The 27,304-nt window shown below is 38.8% G+C and overlaps 2 protein-coding genes, 5 long non-coding RNA genes and 1 pseudogene across 24 annotated transcripts; 5 read left to right on the forward strand and 3 right to left on the reverse strand.

Moving 5' to 3' along the window:
* The first annotated feature begins 387 nt into the window (after positions 1-387).
* On the forward strand, positions 388-3,038 carry LOC116929794 (crossover junction endonuclease MUS81). 3 transcript variants are annotated; one of them, XM_032937125.2, is made up of 7 exons: positions 388-612; positions 677-806; positions 885-1,719; positions 1,785-2,019; positions 2,100-2,312; positions 2,380-2,415; positions 2,574-3,038. In XM_032937125.2, exons 1-7 carry the CDS (start codon positions 466-468, stop codon positions 2,817-2,819), a joined length of 1,842 nt encoding a protein of 613 aa, XP_032793016.2. In that variant the 5' UTR covers positions 388-465; the 3' UTR covers positions 2,820-3,038. The 3 variants fall into 3 exon arrangements, with proteins under 3 accessions (XP_032793016.2, XP_045024974.1, XP_032793006.2); XM_045169039.1 differs by having other exon boundaries at positions 395-612; positions 1,788-2,019; positions 2,380-2,484; XM_032937115.2 differs by having other exon boundaries at positions 398-612; positions 2,380-2,484.
* Positions 3,039-3,608: 570 nt separating this feature from the next.
* LOC123466363 (GMP synthase [glutamine-hydrolyzing]-like) lies at positions 3,609-5,444 on the forward strand. Its single transcript, XM_045169043.1, has 7 exons — positions 3,609-3,910; positions 3,985-4,292; positions 4,352-4,418; positions 4,479-4,537; positions 4,601-4,672; positions 4,871-4,983; positions 5,189-5,444. Exons 2-7 carry the CDS (start codon positions 4,189-4,191, stop codon positions 5,320-5,322), a joined length of 549 nt encoding a protein of 182 aa, XP_045024978.1. The 5' UTR covers positions 3,609-3,910; positions 3,985-4,188; the 3' UTR covers positions 5,323-5,444.
* Positions 5,445-5,516: 72 nt separating this feature from the next.
* On the forward strand, positions 5,517-8,044 carry LOC116936247 (annotated as a pseudogene).
* An 89-nt stretch (positions 8,045-8,133) lies between these two features.
* LOC116915295 lies at positions 8,134-10,388 on the forward strand. 5 transcript variants are annotated; one of them, XR_006646981.1, is made up of 7 exons: positions 8,134-8,338; positions 8,396-8,579; positions 8,644-8,978; positions 9,047-9,160; positions 9,220-9,291; positions 9,455-9,603; positions 9,666-10,052. It is a non-coding gene; the product is annotated as an uncharacterized LOC116915295 (long non-coding RNA). The 5 variants fall into 5 exon arrangements; XR_006646985.1 differs by adding an exon at positions 9,371-9,394 and having other exon boundaries at positions 8,136-8,579; positions 9,464-9,603; XR_006646984.1 differs by adding an exon at positions 9,371-9,394 and having other exon boundaries at positions 8,137-8,579.
* Positions 10,389-10,697: 309 nt separating this feature from the next.
* Positions 10,698-13,165, reverse strand: LOC116916566. 4 transcript variants are annotated; one of them, XR_006644236.1, is made up of 10 exons: positions 13,057-13,165; positions 12,514-12,583; positions 12,273-12,408; positions 12,085-12,208; positions 11,874-12,018; positions 11,692-11,805; positions 11,560-11,632; positions 11,409-11,450; positions 11,268-11,348; positions 10,698-11,177 (listed from the first exon to the last, which is right to left on the reverse strand). It is a non-coding gene; the product is annotated as an uncharacterized LOC116916566 (long non-coding RNA). The 4 variants fall into 4 exon arrangements; XR_006644235.1 differs by having other exon boundaries at positions 12,273-12,456; XR_006644238.1 differs by lacking the exon at positions 12,514-12,583.
* A 665-nt stretch (positions 13,166-13,830) lies between these two features.
* LOC116915370 lies at positions 13,831-16,566 on the reverse strand. Of its 9 annotated transcripts, none has more exons than XR_006644223.1 (9): positions 16,479-16,540; positions 16,113-16,411; positions 15,955-16,028; positions 15,502-15,878; positions 15,172-15,238; positions 15,016-15,116; positions 14,832-14,949; positions 14,095-14,752; positions 13,831-14,015 (listed from the first exon to the last, which is right to left on the reverse strand). It is a non-coding gene; the product is annotated as an uncharacterized LOC116915370 (long non-coding RNA). The 9 variants fall into 9 exon arrangements; XR_006644228.1 differs by having other exon boundaries at positions 13,836-14,015; positions 14,209-14,752; XR_006644229.1 differs by having other exon boundaries at positions 13,841-14,529; positions 14,606-14,752.
* Positions 16,567-16,761: 195 nt separating this feature from the next.
* Positions 16,762-17,473, forward strand: LOC123470543. Its single transcript, XR_006644240.1, has 2 exons — positions 16,762-17,130; positions 17,273-17,473. It is a non-coding gene; the product is annotated as an uncharacterized LOC123470543 (long non-coding RNA).
* A 150-nt stretch (positions 17,474-17,623) lies between these two features.
* Positions 17,624-22,128, reverse strand: LOC116915404. Its single transcript, XR_004390048.2, has 3 exons — positions 21,969-22,128; positions 18,517-21,836; positions 17,624-18,436 (listed from the first exon to the last, which is right to left on the reverse strand). It is a non-coding gene; the product is annotated as an uncharacterized LOC116915404 (long non-coding RNA).
* Positions 22,129-27,304: the final 5,176 nt, after the last annotated feature.

Raw genomic sequence — 27,304 nt, forward strand, 5'->3', positions numbered from 1 at the left:
AGCAGTTAATTTTATTAATGTGGTAAAGCACAAGTATTGTGGGTCGGCCATTCCAAATATAATTTGAGAGTTTAGTTTTGTTGGTGATACAAGGCATAATTTCCCCCATAAATTCATATTAAGAAACAATATTACTTGGTGATATTGTGATTTGTGATTTTGCGAACGAACAATTCAGAAGAATGTTAATTGTTAACTGTATACCGAAGATTTACGGTTTTACATTTTTCTTTTGATATGCAGTTTGATGTGTACCATCAAATTTTCCATTTTATGGTTGTGGTTTTATTTTTTCATAAAAATTAACACTGGAAGCAGCTGGAATTCCGGAACTCGGATTCCGGAATCCGGATTCCGGTAAAAACCGGTATTCAAGAAAACGGAGAAAATGCTTCGATGTTATAGGGCAACTACAGAAAAGTACCATTAGCCAAGCTTCATTTTCAAAGGTTGTAAACATTAGAAATGACTACGACATGTCGTGTTAAAAAACGAGTACGAATAACTCGCAAACCAAAGTCTTGTCCAAATCCCCTTTTTGAAAAGTGGCTTATTGAATTGAAAGAGGATGCTGCAAGGAAGGATTCTAAACTACAATATGTGTATGGCAAGGTAATATTGAAACTAGATGTGATTCATGGTGCTTCTGAAACATTTTGTCAACAAATATTCTCAGGCATTGAAATCTTTACAAAAATATCCACTAGTCCTTGAAAGTGCCAAAGAATGCAAAGTGCTTCAACATTTTGGAGATGGGTTATGTAAGATAATAGAAAAGAAGCTTACTGAGCATATTTCCCATGGAGGTAACATCTGGAATTCTGGATCTTACATTTGATTAATAATACATTCATTCATATTCAACACTTATTTTTTTATTTTAGGTAGCCTTAAAAATAATTCTGAATCTGATAGCTCAGAAGATGAAAATCCACCAAGTAAACAGTCAAGACCTTCCATCTCTCAAAGAAATCCCAATACCCAGCCTAAAGAATACATTCCTACCAGACGTTCAGGAGCTTATGCATTGCTCATGGCACTTCACAAGCATGCCACAGTTGATGGTTATCTGAAAAAGAAGGATCTGCAAGAATTAGCTCAACCTTATGCTGATGTTTCATTCTGCCAAACTGATGTAGTAAATGCTCAGTATTATAGTGCTTGGTCATCGATGACAACTTTAATCAACAAAGAATTGGTGGATAAAAAAGGAAATCCTGCAAAATATCAATTGACAGAGAGTGGCAAGAGTTTAGCAAGCAGGCTTGACCAAGCAGAAGCTGATTTGTACTGCTCCTCCGCTTCTACAGCTTTTCACCGGGAATGTGGTGAAAAATTTCCAGCAAAACAAGTTACCCCTGTTAAGGCTGCATCTAAGGGAGATGTTAAAGCTCCACGAGTAAGAAAAGCTATTGCACAAACTGCTAGACCGACCACATTACGAGGCATTGACACACCTTCGACGTCAAATGGAATCCTTCAACCCGATGACCTCATCGTAATAGATGATGACGAATTTGACAGGTATGCCCAACAGAGGCTCTTCTCTAATTCAAACAAAAGAGATGTTGCAGCAAATCCAGTTGAACCAGCTATTCAAGAAGAAGAAATAGTTGTAGAAGAACAGCCGGTACCCTACACTCATATCCACGATAAAGTGACGCTGAAAGCGGGTGAATACGATATAGTGTTATGTGTTGACATAGCTGAAGTATCTGGGTATGGATCTGGTAACGTAAGTGTAAGAAATGATACCAAAGTAATTAACATGATATTTGCTGCAGAAGTTCAGGTTCTGGAAAGAATCAAAAAGAAACAGCATCAAAATCTTTTCAAAACTGTGGGGTGCCCTATGACGTACGCAAGCTGTCCATCGGCGATTACTTGTGGATCTGTAAGCCTAAAACAAGTTCAGGTATCAGCAGTGATCAGGAACTGGCACTTCCGTATGTCGTTGAACGAAAGCGAATGGACGATGTCGTATCGAGTATTAAAGATGGTCGATTTAAAGAACAAAAAGTAAACCCCAAATATTTCTAAATATCAGTAAAACAGATCTATCTCTTCTACTGCCCGTCCCATTTTGAATCTGTTTACAGTTTCGGTTAAAGCACAGTGGATTAGTTCGCCCTATTTATTTGATTGAGGAATTCGGCAATCGGCAGAATCTTGGTATGCCGGAGGCAAGTGTGTTACAAGCCATCGCCAATACGCTGATTATAGAAAAATTTCAGGTGCAATGGACCCAAAAATCGGACGACTCTGTGGCTTTTCTGGTTCAGATGACTAAACAGCTGACCGAAATTTACCATGTATGCAATCAATGCTGTTATTTAAAAGGTTCAGTTAAAATTATTTTGCGTTTATTCGTCTTACCAGGGAAAGACAGTAACAAGTCGAGGTTGCCAGGATAAGGTAGGAAGAGATTGGCAAACAAGTTTGATAACCTTCAAAGAATTGTACACCAATTCAACCAAATTAAAAGTAAGTTACTTGTACTGCAGACTTTTGATCAATTAGCGAAATTCGCTAATAACAATTAATCATATTAACTATTTCGTTTTTAACTTTAGCCTCTATCAGTGACACAAATGTTTGCCAAGCAGCTCATGCAACTGCATGGTTTATCAGGAGAAAAAGCCGAAGCTATAGTTAAGGTGTATCCAACACCTAGCTCATTGATGGATGCGTTGAAATCTGCTGGCGCATCTGCCAGTACTCTCCTTTCTTGTCTGGAATACGGAAAAGCCAAGAGAAAAATAGGACTGTCCATTAGCGCACTGTTGGCTAAACTCTATACCGAAGAACATCTTCGCTAATAGCTTGTTCTTCTGGTCGCTATACAAGATTATCCTGATTTTGCTTTCAGTTATCGATTGCTATTATCTTCTGAAGAATAATTTCATTTTGTATTTAATTTCAGTGATACGTACGCTTTAAGCTGACCTGTTTATTGCAAGTCGATATTTGCCAGCTTCCCTTAAGTTTCATAATGTTTAAATTTGTTAGCAACTATACTGATCGCGGTTACATCCATATATTTGTGTAGTTGTTTACTAACGACCTACGGTGTTCTCGAAGTTACCGATAGCCAAAAGGTTTTTAAGAAATGTTTTGTGCAGTGCCATACGTGGCGTAAGGCTCCCGGAGAGCGATGTGTTGGACATTAGGCTATGATAAATGTGAGGGTCATGGAAAAGAAGGGATGCGTTCGTGCGAAAGAATGACGTGCGTCTGAGGCTACTTCAAAAATTTGCGAAAGATTTTCAGGCAATTCCACGTGTCTTAATTTTCGAAGAGCAAGCTGTGACAGTGTTACTGGGGACAAAATAATATTGTTCTCAACAGAAATAATGGTTAATGTAACGTTGCGTTTACACCTTTTCAGGACACTAATTTAGAAATCAGGAAGCAATTCCCCGACAGGGATTCTGTCTAGATGATTGAGATCTAGAAAACTGATATATCCAACACCGAAACCTATTTTACGATATTTACATTAATAGATGGCGGTAGAGTGGAAAGATCAAAAGTCAGATTTTGTAAACACTAGATGGCAGTGTGTGGGATATTTGCGGTTTTGGTAGAATGCCTTGAGAGCTTTAGCTTTTGTTCTCAACCCACGTTCAGACTTCAGTCTCATTCATATATTATTATTGAATATTGATTATAATTTTTCTTGAAAGTTTTTTATCGATTTCATCGTTTCCAAAAGAAAAGCAGACGAATTTGTTGACATTAGAACGAAAGATTCGACACGTGTTAAGTGATAAGCACGCGTTAAAATTGACTACTCGTTAATCCACAGAAACTTGCCATTTTTTGGTACCAAACTTAAAGTACACTCATTTTCACGACACACGATTGTTTGAAGGCCTATTTTCACTAGACATAGATAGTCATTTGAATGGTACAGAACAGTATATTTACATGTTATTTCTTTCAGTTTTTATTTGATGTCAGACAATGTTTTTATATCTTTAGGTGCTGTTCCTATCTGCAGCCCTGCAGTGTGCAAAAATGTACAGTGGAAAAAATCTGCTCATCATGCCGATCTGCACAATGCAAGCTTTCATATGCATATCTGTGACAAATATTTATAATAGCTAAACTGTTATTGAACATAGGACTATACAGTATTAAAAGACTCTTCCCTTGAGGAAATTTGCAGCCGTGGACTTTCTTTAGATGACTCTTGTATCAAATATTTTCCTGCTTCTTGAAACATGGAGCATAGGATGTCTTGATGCCAACCAAACGTCCTCGGGAAATATTGTAAAAAGGTGTTTAAGGTATTTGACAAATCTGTAATTATGTTAATAAAGTGACTTTTTTGGTATTCTTAAATTAGCAGGAAATACCTAAAGTCGGAGAACAGTACATTTTTGTTTCCCGTTACTAGTTTTGTAAGACAAATGGTAAATTGGTGAAATGAAACAACACATGACCTATCACTTAAGATAAATTGTTTTCACCAGTGGAGATTGATTCCACAATTTTCAGCTTCCCGGGCAGACACCCATCCACAAAGCCATGGGTGATAGATGATACAAAAGAATTTATTAATTACAAAATTTACATTTCAAGTTATTGATTGCAGAGTCAGAGAATGGTGTGTAAAACCTGATATTCTAGCCCTCAAAACCCCAGCTGTCCGTATGCTTCAACAAGAGTATAAACTATAAAGCTACTATAATTTCAGGAGTTAAACATTGAAACCAAAAAGAAATTAGACATTTTTTAGTTGGCTTTTTTGTTTAATGATATTGTTACACTTGACTTTAGAAAACATGGAAGTGTATACATATATTCAGCGTCAAGTTAATGAAATGGTTGAGCCGAAAATGAATTTTGCATTACTTTTGGACAGGTTCCAACTCAGTTTACACACCGGATGCCCCTACTATACGACCCAGCAATCTTTACTCCAGTGCCGGGAATTTGTTATGCTCTTATGCATGCAATTGCTCAACAAGGAATTAGGTAACCAATTCTGTTGTATGTAAAATTTTTATTATTCAACTTAGTTCACAGCAGTATTCAACATGTCTTAAAATAATTAGAACGTTTTTTAAAATTTTATTAAATTTTATTTTCATTTTATTTTTAGCTTATTTTATTTATTAATTATTATTATTTTTGTTTTATTTAATTTATTTATTATTAATTTTTGTTTTTTTCTGTTTAGGTGGAACGGTGAAGAGAAAAGATGTTCGCTTAGATGGGCAATTCGAGATCCAAGAAGAAAAGGAGTGCCCATTGTTTAAAGGCTTAGAAACTTGGCAACTGGTATTGCTGACCCATAGTGACAGCGTCGAATAGTTTGAAGAAGGGTTGCGTTGCGTCGCAAAATATTCGCGTCATATTATTTCCGCCATTGCTGATACTGAACGTTATCTTTACGGAGTCCAGTTTCGTCCTGAAGTTGATTTTACTGAAAACGGTATGTTGGTTTCCTTTTTTATTGAGGGCGAAACATTGATCTTAATGGCTGGTGTAAAATTACAGGAAGAAAAATGTTGCATAACTTCTTGTTCGACATATCTGGATTGCAAGGAGTTTTCACATTGGAGAAATACGAGCAGCAGTGTATCCATACGTCCGGAGTACGGTCGGACGTAATAAGATCGTGCTCATACTGGTAAGCGGCGGATTTGATTCTGCCGTTTGTGCTGCCCTTCTTCATAAAACACTCTTACAGAGTGACGACTCGTCGCGAGTGCATGACATCCATACCGATAACGGTTTCCTGCGTAAAGACGAATCCGAGCAAGTCGTCAATAGTTTACAGCAACTCGGGCTCAATCTTCGGGTAATTTTAGATACTTTTCTGGACAATTAAGAATCTTATAATTGGCCAAAATTAGATACGAGATTAATTGATATGTCGTCTTGTCACATCTCAAATTCTATGGTTTATAATTCTTTTTCAATGACCGAGTTCTTTTCTAGACAGTCTCGCCTCATTTCTATTGCCATACCAGCGATCAGATTTGATGTTTCGAATTGTTTTGGGTTGCTAAAGCAAGATTGAATTTCTACGATGCTTCCACCAACGTGCACGGTCGCCAAACTTTGTCGTTGTGTCGGACTGTAAATCCGGAAGAAAAACGTCGAATTATTGGCGATATGTTTGTCAAAGTGGTAGATAGAACGGCTAACGATTTAAATGTCACTTGGGATAATCTACTTCTCGGACAAGGTATCAAACTTCTCTTTTTTGTTGTTGCATGTATTATATTGCCTAATATTCAATGTCATCATATATGAAAATATTACAGTTGCTTTGAGACCGGATTTAATTGAGTCCACTTCGCATATGGCTTCTTCACATGCTGATGCCATAAAGACTCATCATAACGATTCCGAAATGGTTCGTCAGTTGCGCATTTACGGCCGTGCAGTAGAACCTCTTAAAGGTAATTGCGTTGTGGCATTCCAGTAAGATCTTTACTCTTTACGCAATTTTTCCCAAAAGACTTCCATAGAGATGAAGCAGCGTCTTAGGTCGCAAGCTAGGTCTGCCCACAGAATTACTGGAACGTCACCCGTTTCCTGGTCTCGGTTTGTCAATTCGAATCATTTATGCCGAAGAACTGTTTATGGAAGCTGATTTCGTTGAGATGCAAGTGCTGATTCGTTTGCTGGTCGATTATGCTAACATGACAGCTACAGAACATGCCTTGCTCAATCAGATTGAAATCACGACGTCGGAAGAAGAGCGTCTTGTTCTAGAAGAACTGTCCAGTCGCAACCAGTATGTTGCCACGCTACTGCCTATTCGCATTGTCGGTGTTAAGGTACAAGAGCTTCACAATTTAGACGTTTTGTTGGCAGAATTTGATAAAGATGGTTCTCTTCCTTGCAGGGAGATTGTCAAACTTAAAGCTATTACGTAGAACTGGGCTCTGATCAGACACAACCAAACTGGAATGATCTAGCCACCTACGCCCGCTTAATACAGCGTGTGTGACATAATGTAAATCGTGTTTGCTAGCCTTCATATTCGGAAAGGATGTGCGTGAATCGGTGACAGACGTTACACCTACCTTCTTAACGAGTAACATTTTGGCGATCTTGAGGGAAGCGGATTATTTGGCAAATAGAATATTACGGGATTCGGGTTGCTATAAGAAGTTAGCGCAGATGCCAATCGTTTTGATCCCTTTCACTTTGATCGCGATTCGAGTCAACGCATTCCATCATGCCAGTGATCAGTCGTTTTTCGATCATTCTTTTCACAGGATTTTATGACTGGACTTCCTACAATTCCTGATACCTATTTGCCCCAAGAGGTACGTAAAAAGTGCGTACATTTTTTAACAGATCTTGCTATAAACATGGATACCACTTATTAGGTTGTAGACAAGATGTTTGAAGCCGTCTTAACTGTTCCAGGAATTTTCAGAGTCTTGTAGGATCTGACGGCAAAACCACCCTGGACAACGGAGTGGGAATGATTTGATTTACGAACATTGCTTAGGCAAATGATCTCCGCTACTCTTTACAGGACAAGGATGCGGAATTGTATCACTGATCAGATTTAGATGGGATATATTATAGAAGTGGATTCAGTATAGACTTTTGAAATTGAAAAATTAATCAGCTTTGTCGTCTCGTGAAAGACTCTTAAACTCGCTTCTTAGGAAAAATTCCCGTGATGACTTGTTGAGTATTCCTTAATATACAGGGCCTTGCGCAGTCTATAGCTGCATCCAGCCAAATACTAGTAGAACCCAAAACATTGTTTTGACAAGTACTGTCATTTCGGTTGGAGGTTTTCACTAAATACCAAGTAAGTAAGGGGTTTAATCGTGTTAAATGTATGATTTTTCGATTCAAGTTTATTTAGGTGTCAGAACTGAAATTGTACTTTTAGAACTTGTAAAACACTGCATAGCTTTTATTAACAATAGTTTACTTTTACAACTACCAAAATCTTGGTAACCATTTAAAGGAAAACAAAGTTCATTTTTTAGATTTCCGGAATTTTGACTTTCGGTTTTACTTCTGGTTTTAAAATGCCAAATAACTTCTTATTTGTTGGTCTGTCAAAAAAAAGATTCACATGTTCGTGATCCTCGTCAAATTTGGGGTCGACTCCATGGATAAACTCAAAATACCCAAAAATCGTCAAAAATCGCAAATTTTCCTGAACTAGTTCATGAAAAATCGCAATTTTGGTCTAAGCCGACTTTTGGCTAAATACAAGTTATTCCCAACCCAAATTTAATAAGGATCACGAAAATCCTATTCGTTTTGTTATAGGATCACTATTTCTGGAGATATTGACTACTTCCGGTTACTTCCGGCAAATTTCCGTGACAATCTGCAAAAAGTAAAAAATTAGCTGTATTGTTCTAACAATTTAAAATATTTTTCTCGCATGCGTTAGGGTGTTGGTAGGTATTATTCCGTGTTTTTCTTGCTTTCAACACTACAGGCTGATCCTACGAGCTACGCAGCTACGACAGTTTTACCTACAAATGTTTAGCGTTTCGTGCTGTAACTAGTAGTTGATATTCTAGGATGTTATGCCTAAAATTGGAATTCAGCTATCAGAGATTACCAAATTTCAAGTATTTAAAAGCAAATATTTTACTTATTTCAATATTAAAAGTAAAATATAATTTTTGGTTCTAGGCGGAAACTCTAGATGGCGCTGATGTACGTCTATGATGAAGATTATGAGTGACAAGTTAAATGGGTGTTTTTTACGTTACCCTGTTATGTGTTTTTTAAAGGATTTTTCGTCAAAAAATTTACGGATTGTTATCGTCTATTCAGTATTGCTATCGTTGGGTATGTATTGAAAAGGAAACCCTTGAAATAGATTGCTTTTTGTATATGGGGGTGTTTTGCCTGCTGCTTCAGCTGCTGAACCAGCAGTCTGCATTCCTGCTATCACTGTACCACAAGAGATCCTGACACTTTAAGAAGGCCACTAATGCTTACATGAAGATCACACTCCAGTTCAAGTACTGTTAATGGACCTCAAGCCTTTTGTTTAAGCTTAGTGATGTGTTCTCTTTTCATTCAACGACAGAGTTTTCATCTACTTTGTGTTACTAATCATCAGCCCTCAGCATCGCAGGTATCCAGATTTCCAAGTTTCTCTGATTAGCCAACCATCATCCATACCCTTCAGCTCTTCATTGTGGTATTTCAGAACATTACTTATCTTCCACTACACATGTCTGTAACAATTTCTCTACACAGGCTTCTCTTCATCTCTTCTTAGTCTGCTGAATGCCAACATCGAATAAGGTTCATCATCATTGCCTTTCCATGGTATTTTAATTTGGTGGATTATCTGGATTTCTAATTTTTAAATAAATCTTTGTTGTATAAACAAAACGAAATGGAACAGCTGACGGGACAGCTGACATTTCCCGTATATTTTCAAGACATCTAGGGGAAAAATAAGTAACTCTTTACTCTTTATAATTTTTAGGTACATCAGCTGTCCCGTCAGCTGTTCTATTTCGCGTGGATTCGGGTTGTGGATGGCCGCTGAAACGAATGTCCCTCTTATTGAAATTTCACCACCGATTCCGTGTGTTTTGAGCTGTATCTTTTGAATTCAATCCAGTGTTGTTCAAGGTATTATGGCAAAAATTCATGACAAAGTAAAATCATACCACATATATTTAAAATTTTTAAAGGAGGAACAGGGATTGGCTTTCATCTCCGTTAGTCTAATATACCCATTTTGCACCAAAGGTGATACGTAAAAAAGTAGTGCTTTAAAATCTTTTTCTCTATCTAAATCTCATAGATTCTTGGAGGTGTCATCAGGTGATGTTAGAACTTATTGTTAATAGTTTAAGTTTTTTAAATCATGCCTTCAGGTCTTTGCAGTGTCCCTGATGTACTATGATGGCCGCAAAATCATTCAATGACTTGGTTTTTTAAAATAGTGGTTTACAGTTTTAATTTGCAGAGATCCTGGAGGCACCTGATCTGTTTCACTGGTGTTGGAGTCACTTGGTGACAGAAGAGAATACCACTAATGTTATGTTGTCAGTGTAAATAAAACATATCCAGTATCATTCTTGTGTTTGTTGAATCATTACCTCATTCAACGGAAACAAAGGAGTTAAAGAAGGTAATGGTTAATTCATTTTGTGATGCCATTTTGTGAAGTTAGTTTGTTTCAGTCATTTTTTCCCTTTTTGCCAAGTGATTGCACTTGACAGTCAAATGGAACAAAGAAAACAATTTATTCACTGATGTTTCACCGACTGTGAAATCTATTGAAATAAGTACTATTGAGATTGCTGGACTTAAGAGTAAAATAGTTTGGGAAAACATAATATAATTTTATCTTTGATATGCATAAATTTGAATAAGGTGAAATGAAATAAACACGAAGAATAAATTAAAATTGAAATTTGTTTTATTGTCCCACCTCCTCCCAACAATTCCACCACTATTTTAATTAACAATAAATGTACACACAAATATTTACACAAACATACATACACTTAACTAAGTTAACCCGTTGGCTGCCAGGCCACGCAACCCGTAGGTTGCTTAATCTACAGTAACTAAGCATCGCGTCTTAAGGATCGCGAACAAGATGGGACTTATCCGAAGACAAGTCCGGGCTGACACGGTGACGGAATCCATTACAGGGAATGCACACCCTCAGGAATCCGCCACCGCATCGACAAAGAGAAGTCCCTACTGGTGCATTGCCTAAGGCGCCTTACGGCGAAGGCCATTGCGGCCGGTCCCTACAAGCTACAAAAAAAATGGGACGCAAACGGGGTGGCAGCCAACGGGTTAACTTAAACATAACAATGCAAAATAAAACAATACCAGAGCGACGATCCACGGTGAATTCCCTACGTGAAGGGCGAAGGAGAAGCCGGCGACGAGGTGATGGCGTAGACAAAGACGGCGAAGACGACGAGACGGAGATGAAGGCTGAGACGGAGATGAAGGCTGAGACGGAGATGAAGGCTGAGACGGAGATGAAGGCTGAGACGGAGATGAAGGCTGAGACGGAGATGAAGGCTGAGACGGAGATGAAGGCTGAGACGGAGATGAAGACTGAGACGGAGATGAAGGCTGAAAAGGAGATGAAGGCTAAGACGTCAACGAAGACAGCGATGAGGTGAAGCCGTAGACAATAACGACAGGGAGACGAGGAAAATGTAGTTCTAAATAGACTAAATGAGGCACAAAAAAAAAGAAGTAAGTTATTTTGAGCGGAAAATAGCATTTGTCTGATAAAACGATGAAAAAGACAAAGAACTTACAAGTGTGGTCCACTAAGGGCGAAACTACCGAAATTGTCAAAACGGCAGTGTTGTACCGAAGGAAGATGAATATTTGCAGTCCTATCACAGAAGTTTTTGTTACAACAAAACAATGCTCCACAACATAGAAACTTTAAATACCATAAAATGGATATGTTGTTAAAGCCTATCCATGTGAGCTGGCTAAGTAATGGTGAGAAGAACAGCAGGGTTAACAATGAAGATTTTCCGTTTATACAACAAAAATTTATTCAAAAATGAGAAATCCAGATAATCCACCAAATTAAAATACCATGGAAAGGCAATGATGATGAACCTTATTCGATGTTGGCATTCAGCAGACTAAGAAGAGATGAAGAAAAAGCCTGTGTAGAGAAATTGTTACAGACATGTGTAGTGGAAGATAAGTAATGTTCTGAAATACCACAATGAAGAGCTGAAGGGTATGGATGATGGTTGGCTAATCAGAGAAACTTGGAAATCTGGATACCTGCGATGCTGAGGGCTGATGATTAGCAACACAAAGTAGATGAAAACTCTGTCGTTGAATGAAAAGAGAACACATCACTAAGCTTAAACAAAAGGCTTGAGGTCCATTAACAGTACTTGAACTGGAGTGTGATCTTCATGTAAGCATTAGTGGCCTTCTTAAAGTGTCAGGATCTCTTGTGGTACAGTGATAGCAGGAATGCAGACTACTGGTTCAGCAGCTGAAGCAGCAGGCAAAACACCCTCATATACAAAAAGCAATCTATTTCAAGGGTTTCCTTTTCAATACATACCCAACGATAACAATACTGAATAGATAACAACAAACCGTAAATTTTTTGACGAAAAATCCTTTGAAAAACACTTAACAGTGTAACGTAAAAAACACCCATTTAACTAGTCACTCATAATCTTCATCATAAACGCACATCAGCGCCATCTAGAGTTTCCGCCTAGAACCAAAAATTATATTTTACTTTTAATATTGAAATAAGTAAAATATTTGCTTTTAAATACTTGAAATTTGGTAATCTCTGATAGCTGAATTCCAATTTTAGGCATAACATCCTAGAATATCAACTAATAGTTGCAGCACGAAACGCTAAACATTTGTAGGTAAAACTGTCGTAGCTGGGTAGCTCGTAGGATCAGCCTGTAGTGTTGAAAGCAAGAAAAACACGGAGTAATACCTACCAACACCCTATCGCATGCGAGAAAAATATTTTAAATTGTTAGAACAATACAGCTCATTTTTTACTTTTTGCAGATTGTCACGGAAATTTGCCGGAAGTAACCGGAAGTAGTCAATATCTCCAGAAATAGTGATCCTATAACAAAACGAATAGGATTTTCGTGATCCTTATTAAATTTGGGTTGGGAATGACTTGTTTTTAGCCAAAAGTCGGCTTAGAACAAAATTGCGATTTTTCATGAACTAGTTCAGGAAAATTTGCGATTTTTGACGATTTTTGGGTATTTTGAGTTTATCCATGGAGTCGACCCCAAATTTGACGAGGATCACGAACATGTGAATCTTTTTTATGACAGACCAACAAATAAGAAGTTATTTGGCATTTTAAAACCAGAAGTAAAACCGAAAGTCAAAATTCCGGAAATCTAAAAAATGAACTTTGTTTTCCTTTAAATGGTTACCAAGATTTTGGTAGTTGTAAAAGTAAACTATTGTTAATAAAAGCTATGCAGTGTTTTACAAGTTCTAAAAGTACAATTTCAGTTCTGACACCTAAATAGACTTGAATCGAAAAATCATACATTTAACACGATTAAACCCCTTACTTACTTGGTATTTAGTGAAAACCTGCAACCGAAATATGACAGTACTTGTCAAAACAATGTTTTGGGTTCTACTAGTATTTGGCTGGATGCAGCTATAGACTGCGCAAGGCCCTGTCAATGGTTCGTCTGCTCACGAGCTGCCGCGTATGCGTGAATGAAAATGCCAAAAGGAATTACAGTTTTACACTTTTATTACCCTCCACTTATCCATGTATTGGTATTCTTCATGGATTAATCAACAATTAATCATCAATCAACCCCCCTGAAAAGTAAAGAACGCCTCTGGGTTTTAAGAATAAAGATTGGGTGCCACTGCTTCAATAAGCAGTACCTTTTCCGCTGACCTAAGACGTCATAGCTGTTCTTCACTTTTAGAAGGTCATACTTTATGGTACCACCCGGAATAGATCTTAATAATTTGCGAACATACGTATACCATATTTTCTGAATGTTTAATTTCAGGAAATGGCATAACGCCTCGAATAGCCTTCGGAGAGCAGCAACAACCCACCTAGCTGCACATTAAGAATGTTTCATCGTGTTTAATCTGTTCGACGAAAACCAAATGCATCCATTATTTCCGACAAGTGTGCATGTATATTAAGGAATACTCAACAAGTCATCACGGGAATTTTTCCTAATAAGCGAGTTTAAGAGATTTTCACGAGACGACAAAGCTGATTAATTTTTCAATTTCAAAAGTCTATACTGAATCCACTATTATAATATATCCCATAAAAATAAAATTTTATAAAGTTTTAAAAAACGTTCTAATTATTTTATGACATGTTGAATACTGCTGTGAAATAAGTTGAATAATAAAAATTTTACATACAACAGAATTGGTTACCGAATTCCTTGTTGAGCAATTGCATGCATAAGAGCATAACAAATTCCCGGCACTGAAGTAAAGATTGCTGGGTTGTATAGTAGGGGCATCCGCTGCGTATACTGAGTTGGGACCTGTTCAAAAGTAATGCAAAATTCATTTTCGGCTTGCAACCATTTCATTAACTTGACTCTTAATATCTGTATACAATACCATGTTTTCTAAAGTTAATTATAACAATATCATTAAGCAAAAAAGCCAACTAAAAAATGTCTGATTTGTTTTTGGTTTCAATGTTTAACTCCTGAAATTATAATAGCTTTATACCCTTGTTGAAGCATACGGGCAGCTGGGGTTTTGAGGGCTAGACTATCAGGTTTTACATATTGTTCTTTGACTATGAAATCAATAACCTAAAATGTAAATTTTTTCATTAAGACATTTTTGATATCATCTATCACTCATGGCTTTGTGGATGGGTGTCTGCCTGGGAAGCTGAAGATTGTGGAATCAATCTCCACTGGTGAAAACAATTGATCTAAAGTGATAGGTCATGTGTTGTTTAATTTCACCAATTTACCATTTGTTTTTACAAAACTAGTAACGGGAAACAAAAATGTACCGTCCTCCAACTTTAGATATTTCCTGCTAATTTAAGAATACCAAAAAAGCCACTTTATTAACATGATTACAGATTTGTCAAATACCTTTAACATCTTTTTACAATATTTGCAAGGACATTTGGTTGGCATCGAGAAATCCTATTTTCCATGTTTCAAGAAGCAGGAAAATATTTGATACAAGAGTATTCTAAAGAAAGTCCACAGCTACAAATTTTCTCAGGGGAAAAGTCCTTTAATACTGTGTAGTCCTATGTTCAATAACAGTTTAGCTATTATAAATATTTGTCGCAGATTTGCATATGAAAGCCAAATGTAAACCAAAATTACTGTTCATAGGTCATTTCAAGATTGCTTAATGAAGCTGGCATCGTGCAGATCGGCATGATGAGCAGATTTTTTTACCGTCTATTTTTGCACACTGCAAGGCTGCAGATATGAACAGCACCTAAAGATAAGAAAACATTGTCTGACATCAAATAAAAACTGAAAGAAATAACATGCTAAACTGTACCATTCAAATGACTATCTATGTCTATTGAAAATCAACCTTTAAACAATCTTTTATACCAAAACTCCATCAATATCCTCTTCGAATCCATTATGATTGCGAATCTTCATTAAACAAATTAAGTATGCTTCAGTATAATATTCTTGCTGATACACTTACTGAAAACAGCGAAACCCTATTGGCATATCTCTCGCGAATTATTTCCACAACATTGCGATTACTCTACCTAAATTATAGAAACAGAACATGAATGAGTAAAAAATTCTTTGTGATAAACTCATTTAAAACAGTAAAACATCTAGTCTATTGTTATCCAATTCTCCCACTCAAGATATCTTTCCACAAATAAAACCTATAGAAGTCAGTAAGATACCTTGAAGTAAATAGTAAATAGTAGAAGTAAATGATGCAGCAAATATTCATACTGCTCTCTCTTTTTTACCATGTCACCATCACTCAGAGTATAATCTATATTGATGTATCTTTTACCTATCTTTGCAATGTCACTTGGTTGGTATTAGACATCAAGGCATCCAATGTCCCTTTTCGTAAGAAGCAGGAAAAGCTTCCTGCCTTAAGGGTCATCTCAAACAAACCCATAGACACAAGCTTCCAAGAGAAGATATTTCATTTCATACTACCTAGTCCTATGATTAATAACAATTTAGCTAACATCAACATGTCATAGAGTTGTATGTGTAAGCCAAACCAAAAATACTGTTTGTTATTTTAAGCTTGTTTATACAAACCCATCATTGTGCAGTTCTGCATGAAGGGCAGAAATTTCCATAATTTCAATTAGAATATTTTCTCATGGATTGGTGTATTTAAGAAGTGCATCATAACACTGCTTATATGGACCATACCTGAAGAAATGCAAACACTGTGAGACAGATGATAGCAAACAAAAACTAAAAGAAATAATGTGCAAATATACTGTACCATTCAAATGATGCCAACAACAATCCACCGACAAGCAATTAAGTATACCATGAAAATGGTAAAGTTCGGAAGGCCTGAAAACATGGCAAATTTCAATCATGCTAAAGAAAAACCTCATATATTGATTTTAAAATAATAGCAATAAAAATTAAACATACAATAGATAAACTCAAAACCATCCTCAGGATTGAAGGTGTTGTTTTCCACTGACTAATTCCATTGCTGACTGATTGTTGTTGTTTTCCTGTTTGGTTGACTTAGTCACATGCGACTCACTCCATGGTTGGACATAACAGATTGTTGAAGGACATACTACTGCTGAAACAACACAAAATCAAATAACAGTTTAAAAAATCTTCTATGACTTTTAGATCTATGGCTATATTCTGCGATTCCCTCTTGAGGCACCCAAGCACTACCACTGTGCACACGTATCATCAAATGACCAGTCTGCGATCTATGTGAGATATTATATTAAGGCATAACTAATTGCCTTACATACCCTAATTTATTAATACGCTTACCATTACCAACGGGGCCTTCCACATGCAACGCCACATCAAGTCACACAAGTACACACCCCGCCATACCGCCATTGATTGTACAGTAGCGATGGAAATGGGCTTAACAATCGATCGAAAAATTCAATATGTAGTGGACTCCTCCTTCGTTGAAGGCGGGGTCTATTCAAATCCCTCCTATTAGTGTCATTTTTTACCGTTAGATGGCAACGCTAGTTAGCTATTTATTTGCTACATAAACGATCAGCTAGCGATAAGAGTTGTTTATAAAAAAATGGATCAAATGGCGTTCCGTACGGAACGCCAAATTACCCCCTAAAATTTCAGCACCTCGGCTAGGGCCATTTATTTTATTTCGCAGAAAATAATCACCATCCACCAACGCCATCTAGCGGCCACGATACGCACCTTTATGACATCCCCACTGGAGGAGGAGCTGAATAACTATCGATCTCTACAACCATTTCCAACAATTAATATCGATTTTATCGTGCCAGTGCAGATACAGCTGAATGTCTCTGTGATAATAAATTTGTTTTTGTTTTCTAAACGTTCATCAATTACTGGTTTTCAATACTGTTTATCTCGCTTGTTGCAATAACATACCAGTTTATGTCGCCGTTGAAATGGGCGACGCTGTCTGGAGTGTTGCTTTGTAAGTCACGTTTCTCTTTTGTATTGTTTTTTCTTTTTCTTTTTTGTATGCGCACACGTGCATTCTACGTATAAAACCTAATGTTATGATTATGCCTGTGATGTCCGATGATTTTACTCATGTATATTTTTGTGTCATTTAGAATTTGGTCGATTAAAACCACATTAAGTGTCCTCAGCGTCGCAGATTCACTCCGGGTAGTGCCGGGCAAATCTCTGTGAATGATGATCTCCAAACCGATCACGATTTGATGGCCCTACTTCTCCAAACAAAAACAAATTTATTATCACAGAGTCATTCACCTGTATCTGCCACTGGCACGATAAAATTGATATTAATTGTTTGAAATGGTTATAGGAATCGATAGTGATTTATCTCCTCCTCCAGCGGGTGGGATTTCAAAAAGGTGCGTATCGTGGCCGCTAGATGGCGTTGGTGGATTGTGATTATTTTCTGCAAAAAAAAATAAATGGCCCTAGCCGAGGTGCTGAAATTTTAGGGGGTAATTTGGCGTTCCGTAGTTCCGTACCTCGCTCCCTCCGATTGACCTGCACCAAGCGGATGTTTGACTGGGAAAGGGAGCGTTTTTCATTCTAGTGCATCAGATCTCCGAATGGTGAAGGTCGGTCGGATGAGCTAGCCTATGGTAAGCCCATAAAAATTTGCCTTGCGAAAAGTGACGTGGGACGTGGCTTATTTACAGACGTTTAACATCGAGTACTTAAACCATCTAATCTATGACTCTTGACACTAGTGTCCATAAAGTGCGCGCCATCTATTGGGAAAAAATATCAAGAAAAACAATAAAACGATATCGGTGGTAGTCATAATCAATCATCTGGACAGCCTTATCGGGAGACACATATATATATATTTCTTTTCATAAAACTGTTACAGAAAACTGTCCAGTTATATTCCGGCTGATGCATTTCTAACTCCTGAATGTTTGAGTAAGTCACCGCTAGATGGTAGCTGGCAACCATTAATGATTCAAAATTCAGATCTTGAATATAACTACCAACGGCTCGACGTGATTTTATGCCTCGCTGAATAACGAAGCAAGAAATAACAATAAAAGGATGAAGGCAGCGGGAGGGACGGGCCATACGTCGGGAAGAATGAACACCATGGGCTTTTATGGCCACGCCAGATCGAGTTTGAGAGATGTAAACAAAAAGTCCCGGAGCCGTGAAGTGTAGTGAATGTGTGACGCGGTAAAATGTTGAAATGTTCTCAGAACAAATTGAATGGAGCTTTTGAAGTAATTTGAAAGTTTTGGCGTCTGGGTAAGGTTGGATAGGGAGGCCTGGAACACAAATTTAAATAAACGTATTTACCACCGAGCCGTCACCCTGGCCCCTACCCAAATAAGTAGCCATGACTCACTGAAATCCAACACCTGATCGACTTTGGAGAACGAAGAAAAACAATTTATAAATAATATGGAAAAAAAAACCGTAAACGTACATACTACACACGTCTTCTATACGCCGAACATGTATGAATAACAAGCAAAGTTTATGTTTATGGCAAAGTAGCAAGACGTAACACAACTCCCACGGCTGCTGGGCGGCGACGATGACGGCCAAGCACACCGTGTTTTTTCCGATACAACCCAGATCGACCAAACCAGAGCGTGACTGCATAAGAGAGAAAAACCTATTGACCTGAGCATAACCTTTGGACAGGTCAGAGGTTATTCACAGACGCATAGTCCCACAAGAAGGTTGGATAGGAAAAAACAAAAAATGAAAATAAACGGAGAAAATAGAGAAGAGGCAAACATATATCTTAGGAAAAGAAAAACGTCGAGTCTCAGTTGGCCTGAAATAATCATAAAATTTTTCTTCTCTTCTTTCCAGAGAAAAAGAAATATGGCTGCCACAGAGCTCTGCTTTTTTGGGCCTCCAATGTTATTTTTTTTTTATCGTCTTGCAGGTTTTTTTTTTTCTTATTTCTAAATGGCTACTACAACGACCAGCTCTGGTTTCAATAAACGGTTCTGTGCCTTCGTCTCTTTCTCCTTCCCGCGCCTCTTCTTCAGCTCTTTTAACTCGACGCGCCCGGCTGTTATTATATAGAGCAACAGCCCCCCTCCTACATGGCCAAAGAGTATTGGTGATCTTGAAGCTCAGCAAACTTACGGCGCACTTTCATTCTGGTTTATGTGTCTCGCTGACCTGCTCGTTTCCCTTTATCGCACCACCAAAAGGGGGAGACGAGAAAAATGCCAAGTAAAAGTAAGAAAAATAAAAAGCTCTTGGTAATTTAATTTTTTTTTTTCAGCGTCTGAGCGCTGTTCCATATTAAAAAACTTTTCTGTTCTAAATGTCTCTGGAACTTTTCTTTTTTAATTTAAATTTTCTGTTTTTTTTCGGAGCAACACGAAAAGCAGCAATCGCTTAGATCGGTGCTTACCGTTGATGAAAAATAAAATTGGGAGGCGAAATAGTCGACATCCGTAAATCATCCGGGTCCGAGGCCAAGTCGATGCGGCCATGGAGCATTTCACATTTCTTTTCCTATTTACTTCGAGATATATTTCATGTGTCGTTTTCCCACTCTTGTGAGAGATATCGGTCCGTCAGTCGCCTAAACAGTACAGTGTGTGTGCGTTTTGATACACATTAGATGTAGAGAGAGAAATGAAGAGCGAAGCGAAAACACGTTGAGGGTTACAACCAGCGCCAATGATATAGACTTTTTAGAGAGCCTGACGTCACCGTCAACTGCCAACAAAACAGACAGGACTCTGTCTGTGTTTCTGTTTATGTGCGTCCAGCAAGCGGCTGTGCTCCAGTTACAATTAATATGATATTAACTTGGAGGGGAAAAAAAGGAGACAGGACGAACTCGTTTCTTATCGTCTACGGTCTGGCAATCAGCTTCATTTTTTTGTTTTTAGTTTCAAATATTTTTCTCTCGTTTTTCGTCGTCAGTAGCTGCTGGTGTTGTTGTTCCAGGATCTTTCTGATCCACCCACACGTATATATATTCGTCAGACGCACAGGCACACACATATATACAACACACACACACACACATACCAGATCTCCTATCGATGTGTATATTTATCATCGGGCCGCCCATTAACATATCAGTTTCCATGGCCCGTTATCAGTGCGGACCAGGAGGTGGCTGAGGACAAGAACGCTGGTAGTACTCGGCTATATAGGGAAGGAAAAAGACACTGACAGTGAATAAGGAGGAGCTATACAAGTTGATGCGGTGCGAGCGTTTTAGGTCAAAGTTCAAAGTTCAGTAGGGCCCTACTAAAAACCAATATTCTTCCAAACAATCACCAAACACACATGCACGGTCGAGTCACAGAATGCGACCAAAAAAAGAGAATTGAATTTCAAATAATTTTACGATTTGTGACTTGGGCTTACTGGCATTTGCCGACAAGGAGGTAGATGATGCCGTCTTGTTTTTTTCCTTAAAAAGAAGAAGAAGATAAAAGAAAAGAGAGAAAAAAAATAAAAGAGAGAGGAAAAAAATCCTGAAAATAATGAGTGGAGAGAACAAGGAGCGGTTGGGACTCTCCTGATGCCACAGAGGGAGCAAAAGAGAAAAAAACCTCCAATATAATGGGGCGCCTGTTCTCGTTTAGGAATGCGTGTCGGTCTTCGATAAGACACCGTCACTTGAAGGCGCGGTGGTTTTTGTGCAAGGGGAACTTGATGAGTAAGCCACGACACCAACCTCCTCCTTCAAACGTCAGCAGTTATCCTGCCCTTCTTTTTCCCTTCTCGTTCCCCTTTTGTGTGTACATGGGCATTTTTTTTTTTTCTTTCGCTCTGTCTACGTCAACTGCGGGGAAACTCATCGTCTACTTTGATTGGAAAAAATGGCCGTCCGAACGATTTTCGTTTCTTAAATGGTCTACCGCATGAGCTCCGTCCCTTTCGTGAATCATCGGTCAACAGTAGACAGGGTAGAAGCTGGTGGTCCGTAGCGAGAAAAACAGATTGAATTCGGCTGTGATTCAATTGGACCGTGCAATGCGTATCCAAGCTACAAAAAAAAAACTATAACAAATAATAAAAAAAAAACAACAAAAAAAGGTGTCAAATTGCCTAGCGTACACGCGGCCAACAGCTGCTACACAAGAGGCAAAAACAACAAACAAAAAAGAATAATCATCAACATTAACGATCCGGCAAGACCATCAGGGACTGGCATAGGTATATATCCCCTGCTTGATACATGTATGCTTTATAGTACATATAGCCTGGAGAGAGAATGCCGTGAGCGGGACACGACTGGAATTGCAATCAGCTGCCGGATTGTATATAGTTTTGGTGTGTGTGTGTGTGTGTTGTTCCTTATATAGTAGGTTGGCTGCTGGTGAGACGCGTTTTCCTCATTCAATCGGACAGGTTTTTTTCTTTCTTTCTTTTTTATCCATTCGTTGCGTATCTGTTATGCCGCTCTGCTTTGGCGTATTGCTCCTGTGCTGGGGCGGAGCCAACAATAATGGAATGAAGGGAACAGGAAACAACAGACTGGGCCATAGATATATCCTGTGCAAGTTGCAAAGACAGGAGAAAAAGAACAAAAGAAATAGGACAGCAGAAAGAAAAAAACAAAGCGGTCAAAAAGAAAACACATATATATGTCTGTGCTTCTCCTCCGTACACGGGCGCCATCTTGAGCGACTATAAAGATTTCCCTTCTTCTTTCTGGCCGGTTGTGTTACATGTCTAAAAAGAAGGAAAACAAAAAAAGGGAAGAAGAAGAAGAAGAAGAAGAAGAAGGACGAGCAAAGAAGAGAAAGAAGACAATGAAGGTTAGGTTGCGTTCCATCGTCGTGTGAGCTTAGTCATTATCTCTACCTTGGCACCAATCAGGATCGACTTATCTCGGGATCCCCCCCGTCTACGGTCGCGCACCGCCACACGAACGACGACTGCTCCACTATACGCTTTGCGCATTATAAGCCTCGTTCAATAGTGTCATGCTGCAAGCCGCTGGTCCTATAGAGTTTCGGTTGTTACCGCGCGCTCAAGGCTGACTTTTGCAGACCGACAGAACGAACGAACTTAATCCGCCCTTTACCGCCCTTCTTTCCCCCCCTCCCCCCGCCCTCCCTTCCTATGTGCAGCCAACACGTTTTCGGTCAAAGTCCCGCAAACCCACGCCACCATTTTCTTAGCACTGGCGTGTATAGCAATGGGCTTGTGATGTGGGGTGGCCACTTAGATTGCCCGAACTGTGAAATGTTTTTCTCTGGTTTTTCGGGATCCGCCATTCGTACAGCTGGTTGTCCAGATAAAATCCAATTATTCGTAGGGATTTTTTTGTTTTGTTTGCTTTGTTTCGTCTTTCCTCGGTGTGACGGCACGAAATGGAGCGAAAAGAATAAACGAATCGTAAATTTGGATCAAGGACGGGTTATTTGACACCAAATCAAACAAAAGGGAACGCGTTGGCACAGAGAGTGTGTGTATGTGACGATGTGTGTGTGTGTGTATTCAAAGTCAGCCCATCGGGCATCACATATCGAGTGAACCCGAAGTCATCAGCGGAACTTGGGGGGAAAAAACAAGAATATTTTACAGGTTGTCTACAGAGTTCAATTTTTCGTTATGCTTATATATTTATCCCGGCTGCAATCATCGTTGATAATCAAAGTTTGACGATACTTGTTTCAATCGGATGCATTTTTCAGTGTATATATTAACGACAAGGGGATACTAGTGAGAAATTGTTTCACACAGCCAAACTGCGCGTTTGAGACTACAGTAGCCTTTTTTAGTTTGTATAATAGCCTATTGTTTTGTTTTTCTTAAATTGGCTATCGGGTTTCCACGTTTTCAAACACAACGGCTCGTGTAATGGACTTGTTTGCTGGCTACAGTTGAAACAAGCCAACACTAGGGTATATATTTTAAACATATAATTTATCCATGCTGTTCTGTGTTTATTGTTCACTCGAGTCCGAGGACTCGTTGACGTACATTTTAAAATATCGACAAACCTACGTACATATTATAGAGGGTAATGTATAATTTCGATAAATCTCCAATTGGCTTATCGAAGAGGGGGGTCTTTCAACCCCTTTTTCTCAGAGCGCAGTGCATCTCCTTTCAACGGCAGCTCGAGGGTTATTCCTAATTGTTAAAAACTCTCTGGTAGGGCCAATCACTGATATGGCTGCATTTATCATGGAAATCTTCAGCTTCCGCCTTTCATTTTAAATTGAGTTTTAAAATGTTTCATTTGTTTTCTCTAAAACTCGCTTACTGACTTCAACAAAAAGGAGGGGGGAGGTCTCGCCGACAAGAAAGAAAAGAAATCGATAAAATTAAATAAATCCATGTACTAAGAGAGCAAAAGAAAAGAGGCCTCTGAAAATCCGCCTACTTCCGCCTGAAAGGTAAACTATAAACCCTCTACTACACTAGTGTTGTAGATCGATCAAAGTCGGCACGCCGGAATGATCCGAACGCTCCGATTTGTTCCAATACGTACGTTCCGTCTTTTTTTTTTTCTTCTTCTTCGGTCTTCCACACTTTTCTCTTGTTGATGTTTTTTTGTTTTGTTTTTAAAGAATTGAAGCCTTATCGATTGAAAGTTGTAGTGACGTTACCTTCTGCGCGTTTCTCTTTACGACCCGAATTTTTCTTTTTGCTGTTGATTCAGTACACAGTACACGTCAATTCCATTTTCCCTTTTTTTTTCTTCTTCTTTGCAATTTGATCGAATGTTGTTGTACAGTTACCTCTATTACTCTTAGCGTTTGTTTGAACGCGCCGTAGGGCACAGAGGAAAAGAAAAACTTTCAAAAAGGTGGGAAATTACAGACAAACTGCTGACGATTTCTCGTCAGAAAACACCCTATGCTGAAAAGCGGTCGATCAATGGTGTACATCAGAGACGGAGGGCATGGATAAGCGGAAGAAGAGGCCTGATGTTGCAAACGAGTGCCAGAAAAAAGTGGGGGGAACACGGGGTAGAACATCATGCACACACCCCTCAAGACTTGCTCGATCGGCGCTTATTGACGAGTGACGCTGCCCTTTGGGAGAAAGAGATTCTCAATTTAGAATCTTTTCTTCTTCTTCTTCTTCTTTTCTTCTCCTCCCCTATTCCCGTTTGCAAGTTGGCCCTTTTTCTGTTCGGCATACGCGTACACATGTGTAGAGTACACACCTGGGATCTGCTATCCTCTTGGTTCCCACACACGCAGAACATGTGGCGTATCGTGTTGGATATAAGGTTTCGAAACTTGCCACTCGGATCAGAGTTTCACTTTGGTCATTCCAATGCGATTTCCGTCCGTCATCGAATCCAGCCATTTTACTTTGGTGGCATTTGTGTCCGATGAGAACAACAATTTCCTCTTCGCATACCTTTTCGACTTTGCAAAACAGATCGATATGTGCGATACGATTCCTGTATACGTAATCGTCTTTCTTGTTCCCCTCACCCCACCGTCGGTTGTACCGCTAACATGATGAGCGCTTCATTATCATCAGACGCTTCCCCCCCGTCTTTCTGGTAGCGTCTGTAATTAATATCACCTGTCATTGCCGTCGGCTTCAGTGGCGTCGATAAATTCTCCAATCAATTACCGAACGAAAAGCTTTAAAGCCAAAGGCCTACGTGTGTAATATCCTGCTTTAAAATTCCTCGCCCTTTTTTCGCTTTGGTATGCGCATAAATAGAAAACAGCGAGAGAAAAAAACGATGGATCATGCGTGCGGAAAAAAAAATTAAAGGAAATTCTTTAATGTATTGAAAACTATTAACGTGCCGACAAACATGTTTTGCTTTCTTTCTCGCTTTTTTCCCCCGCGTCAATAACAAGGGCTCGTTTGAACTCGTTCTCAACAAACTGGCATTTACCGTGACAGTCGAATGAAATCAATTTAATGAGCTACAAAATGGAAGATGTTCAAATGAAATTTGATTTTTGTAGGTCGACATTGGACGCAAACAGAGCAACAGTCCTTGGTCTTTGGAGCGTTGAACTTTGACCGATGTTCTCTATTTTTTATTTTCTACTCTGATAATCTTTGAAAATGCTGCGTGTCTTCTTCTATTCCCCGCCACCTTCGACGCAGATGTCTGGCGTTTCAAAGTGAAAAGGCGAGAAAAATACAGACTAGACTCTATAAACTTTCATCAAAACTCCATATATTCGTTTTAAAGAAAATGGTAGATAGGTCTACACAAAATGGATTAGGCCGCTTTTTCCTTTCCTTCGGCCGCGCTTCTTCTGTCTGCGTGTTGTTTTTTTTCCTTGTGAGCGGAGATGGACAGAACACGATACGATTCATCAGTTTAGCTAGTCGAGTAAATATGCCACAGTAGACACACGGACATTCAACGAAAAGCGTTGATAACCTTTTTACTTTGGGGGGTGTAAGAAACGGTCGATGAGCCAATGGTTATGTCAATACTATAGTAGAAGGGTGGCCAAGTTGTCGTGAATTTTCTTGAATAAACCATTCCGGGATGAATAACCAGTTGAACTGATCAGAGTGCTCGCAGGTTCTTCTCTTTGATTTCTTCATTTTATAAAAAAAAAAAGGGGATGATATTTTCAGACCGAAAGATAACGACCAATGTTTTCGAGATTTCGTTTATTTCCAATTGCACAATCTTGACTTGATTTTTAATTTCTTGTATCGAGACCCACTGCAGAGTGCTGATTATCTCCTGCGCTGGTGTGGTGAAAGAGGTCATCGTCGAAGTTGCAAGGTACCGGATATGACGATATCGTCGTATGCCTGCACCAGTCGCACATCTCTGCTCTCTGATAACCTTTTCATCTAGTATCAAACGCTTCGGCAAGATTTCCCAAAGAAAACTACGATAAAGAAAAACATTTAAAATGCCAAGCACAAATGTTCCATGTTTTGCAGACACGTAGACCGATGCGCTTGAAACACACGCTCAGGTTTCCTTTTCTCCGTAATTTTTCTTTCCCTTTTTTTCTTCTTTTGCTGTGAGGGAAGCTATTCGATGATACTAGAGCAGCGACGAAAACTTTTCACATGTAATCGACAGTACGATGTCTGCCGACTGATTGTGTGCATCGACACAACAAATCGAGGTCTCCGTTTTCAGCAGAGATTTTTCACAGTTTAGACGCAGTTTTAGCGCCACTTGTTATTGTTTATGAAACAATAAATACAGAAGTATTGGCGTGTGAGCCAAAATAAGAGAGCGCCATTTTTCGCGCACATCCTTCATCATTATGTGCACAAAGTCGTTATCTGCTAACGATGAGGAAAACGTATCATTGCAACACGGGCGAGGGGGGGGGGAAGGTTTACAAGAACCGATGATGGATCTCTTTGGTCAAGAACTATTTAAGCGGAAAGAAAGAAAAGGGAGAGGCGGATGTGAAGAACGCTTGATCTTTGAATAAACACAGATATTCTCACTACAGCAGAGCCAGAGCAGATCCAGTGGTTCCTTCAAAAAGAAAAATGAAAATAAAAGTCTTCTGGTTTTTGCTAAGAGTTTTTACGACCGTGTGTTCTGTCACTTTCTCAACCCCTACCAAAAATACAAAAATAAAAAAAAAAACAAAATAAAAAACACAGAGCATAAAACTGCATCATGTGTTTAACGTCAAAAACGTATTCATCATTTGATGTTGCACGGGGGCGCGGACGACTATCTAAGATATACGGCAAAAGGGACGGAGGGTTGAAAAAGAAATGTTTTGAAATTTGAATGCCACAAGTCTTTCAAGACTCTCAAGTGGCCGGCAATATTTATGCGTCTTGTGATACCCTGATTGGATTACTATTCAGCGCCGTCATTATTTACAACGAAAATATTCAACTGGATACTTTTTTCTTTCCCTACAAAAACTTCACCCCTCTAATTTCCTTCTTTAAAAAAATAAAAATGAATAATGGGTGTAGTGCGGAAGAGGCACACCTTAAATAGTGAGGAAACTAAACAGAGAAAGCATATCTCGTCACATCTTGTACTGATGATCATCTTTTTGGAGGGACAGTCTTTATGATACACATACAATACTCTTCGTACAGAATGTAAATATAGATGTAAGAGAAACTTATCGGCGTTGGGTCCGGAACAGACGCACAATGGGGCCTACCAGAAAAGAAAGAAAAAAGAGTAATTTGAAGATGGGAAATGATAAAGGTAGTAGATGTATCCAATGAATATAAGGATATAGTCCAAC

This window comes from Daphnia magna, linkage group LG1, assembly GCF_020631705.1.
Source record: "Daphnia magna isolate NIES linkage group LG1, ASM2063170v1.1, whole genome shotgun sequence".
Taxonomy (NCBI): Eukaryota; Metazoa; Arthropoda; class Branchiopoda; order Diplostraca; family Daphniidae; genus Daphnia; species Daphnia magna.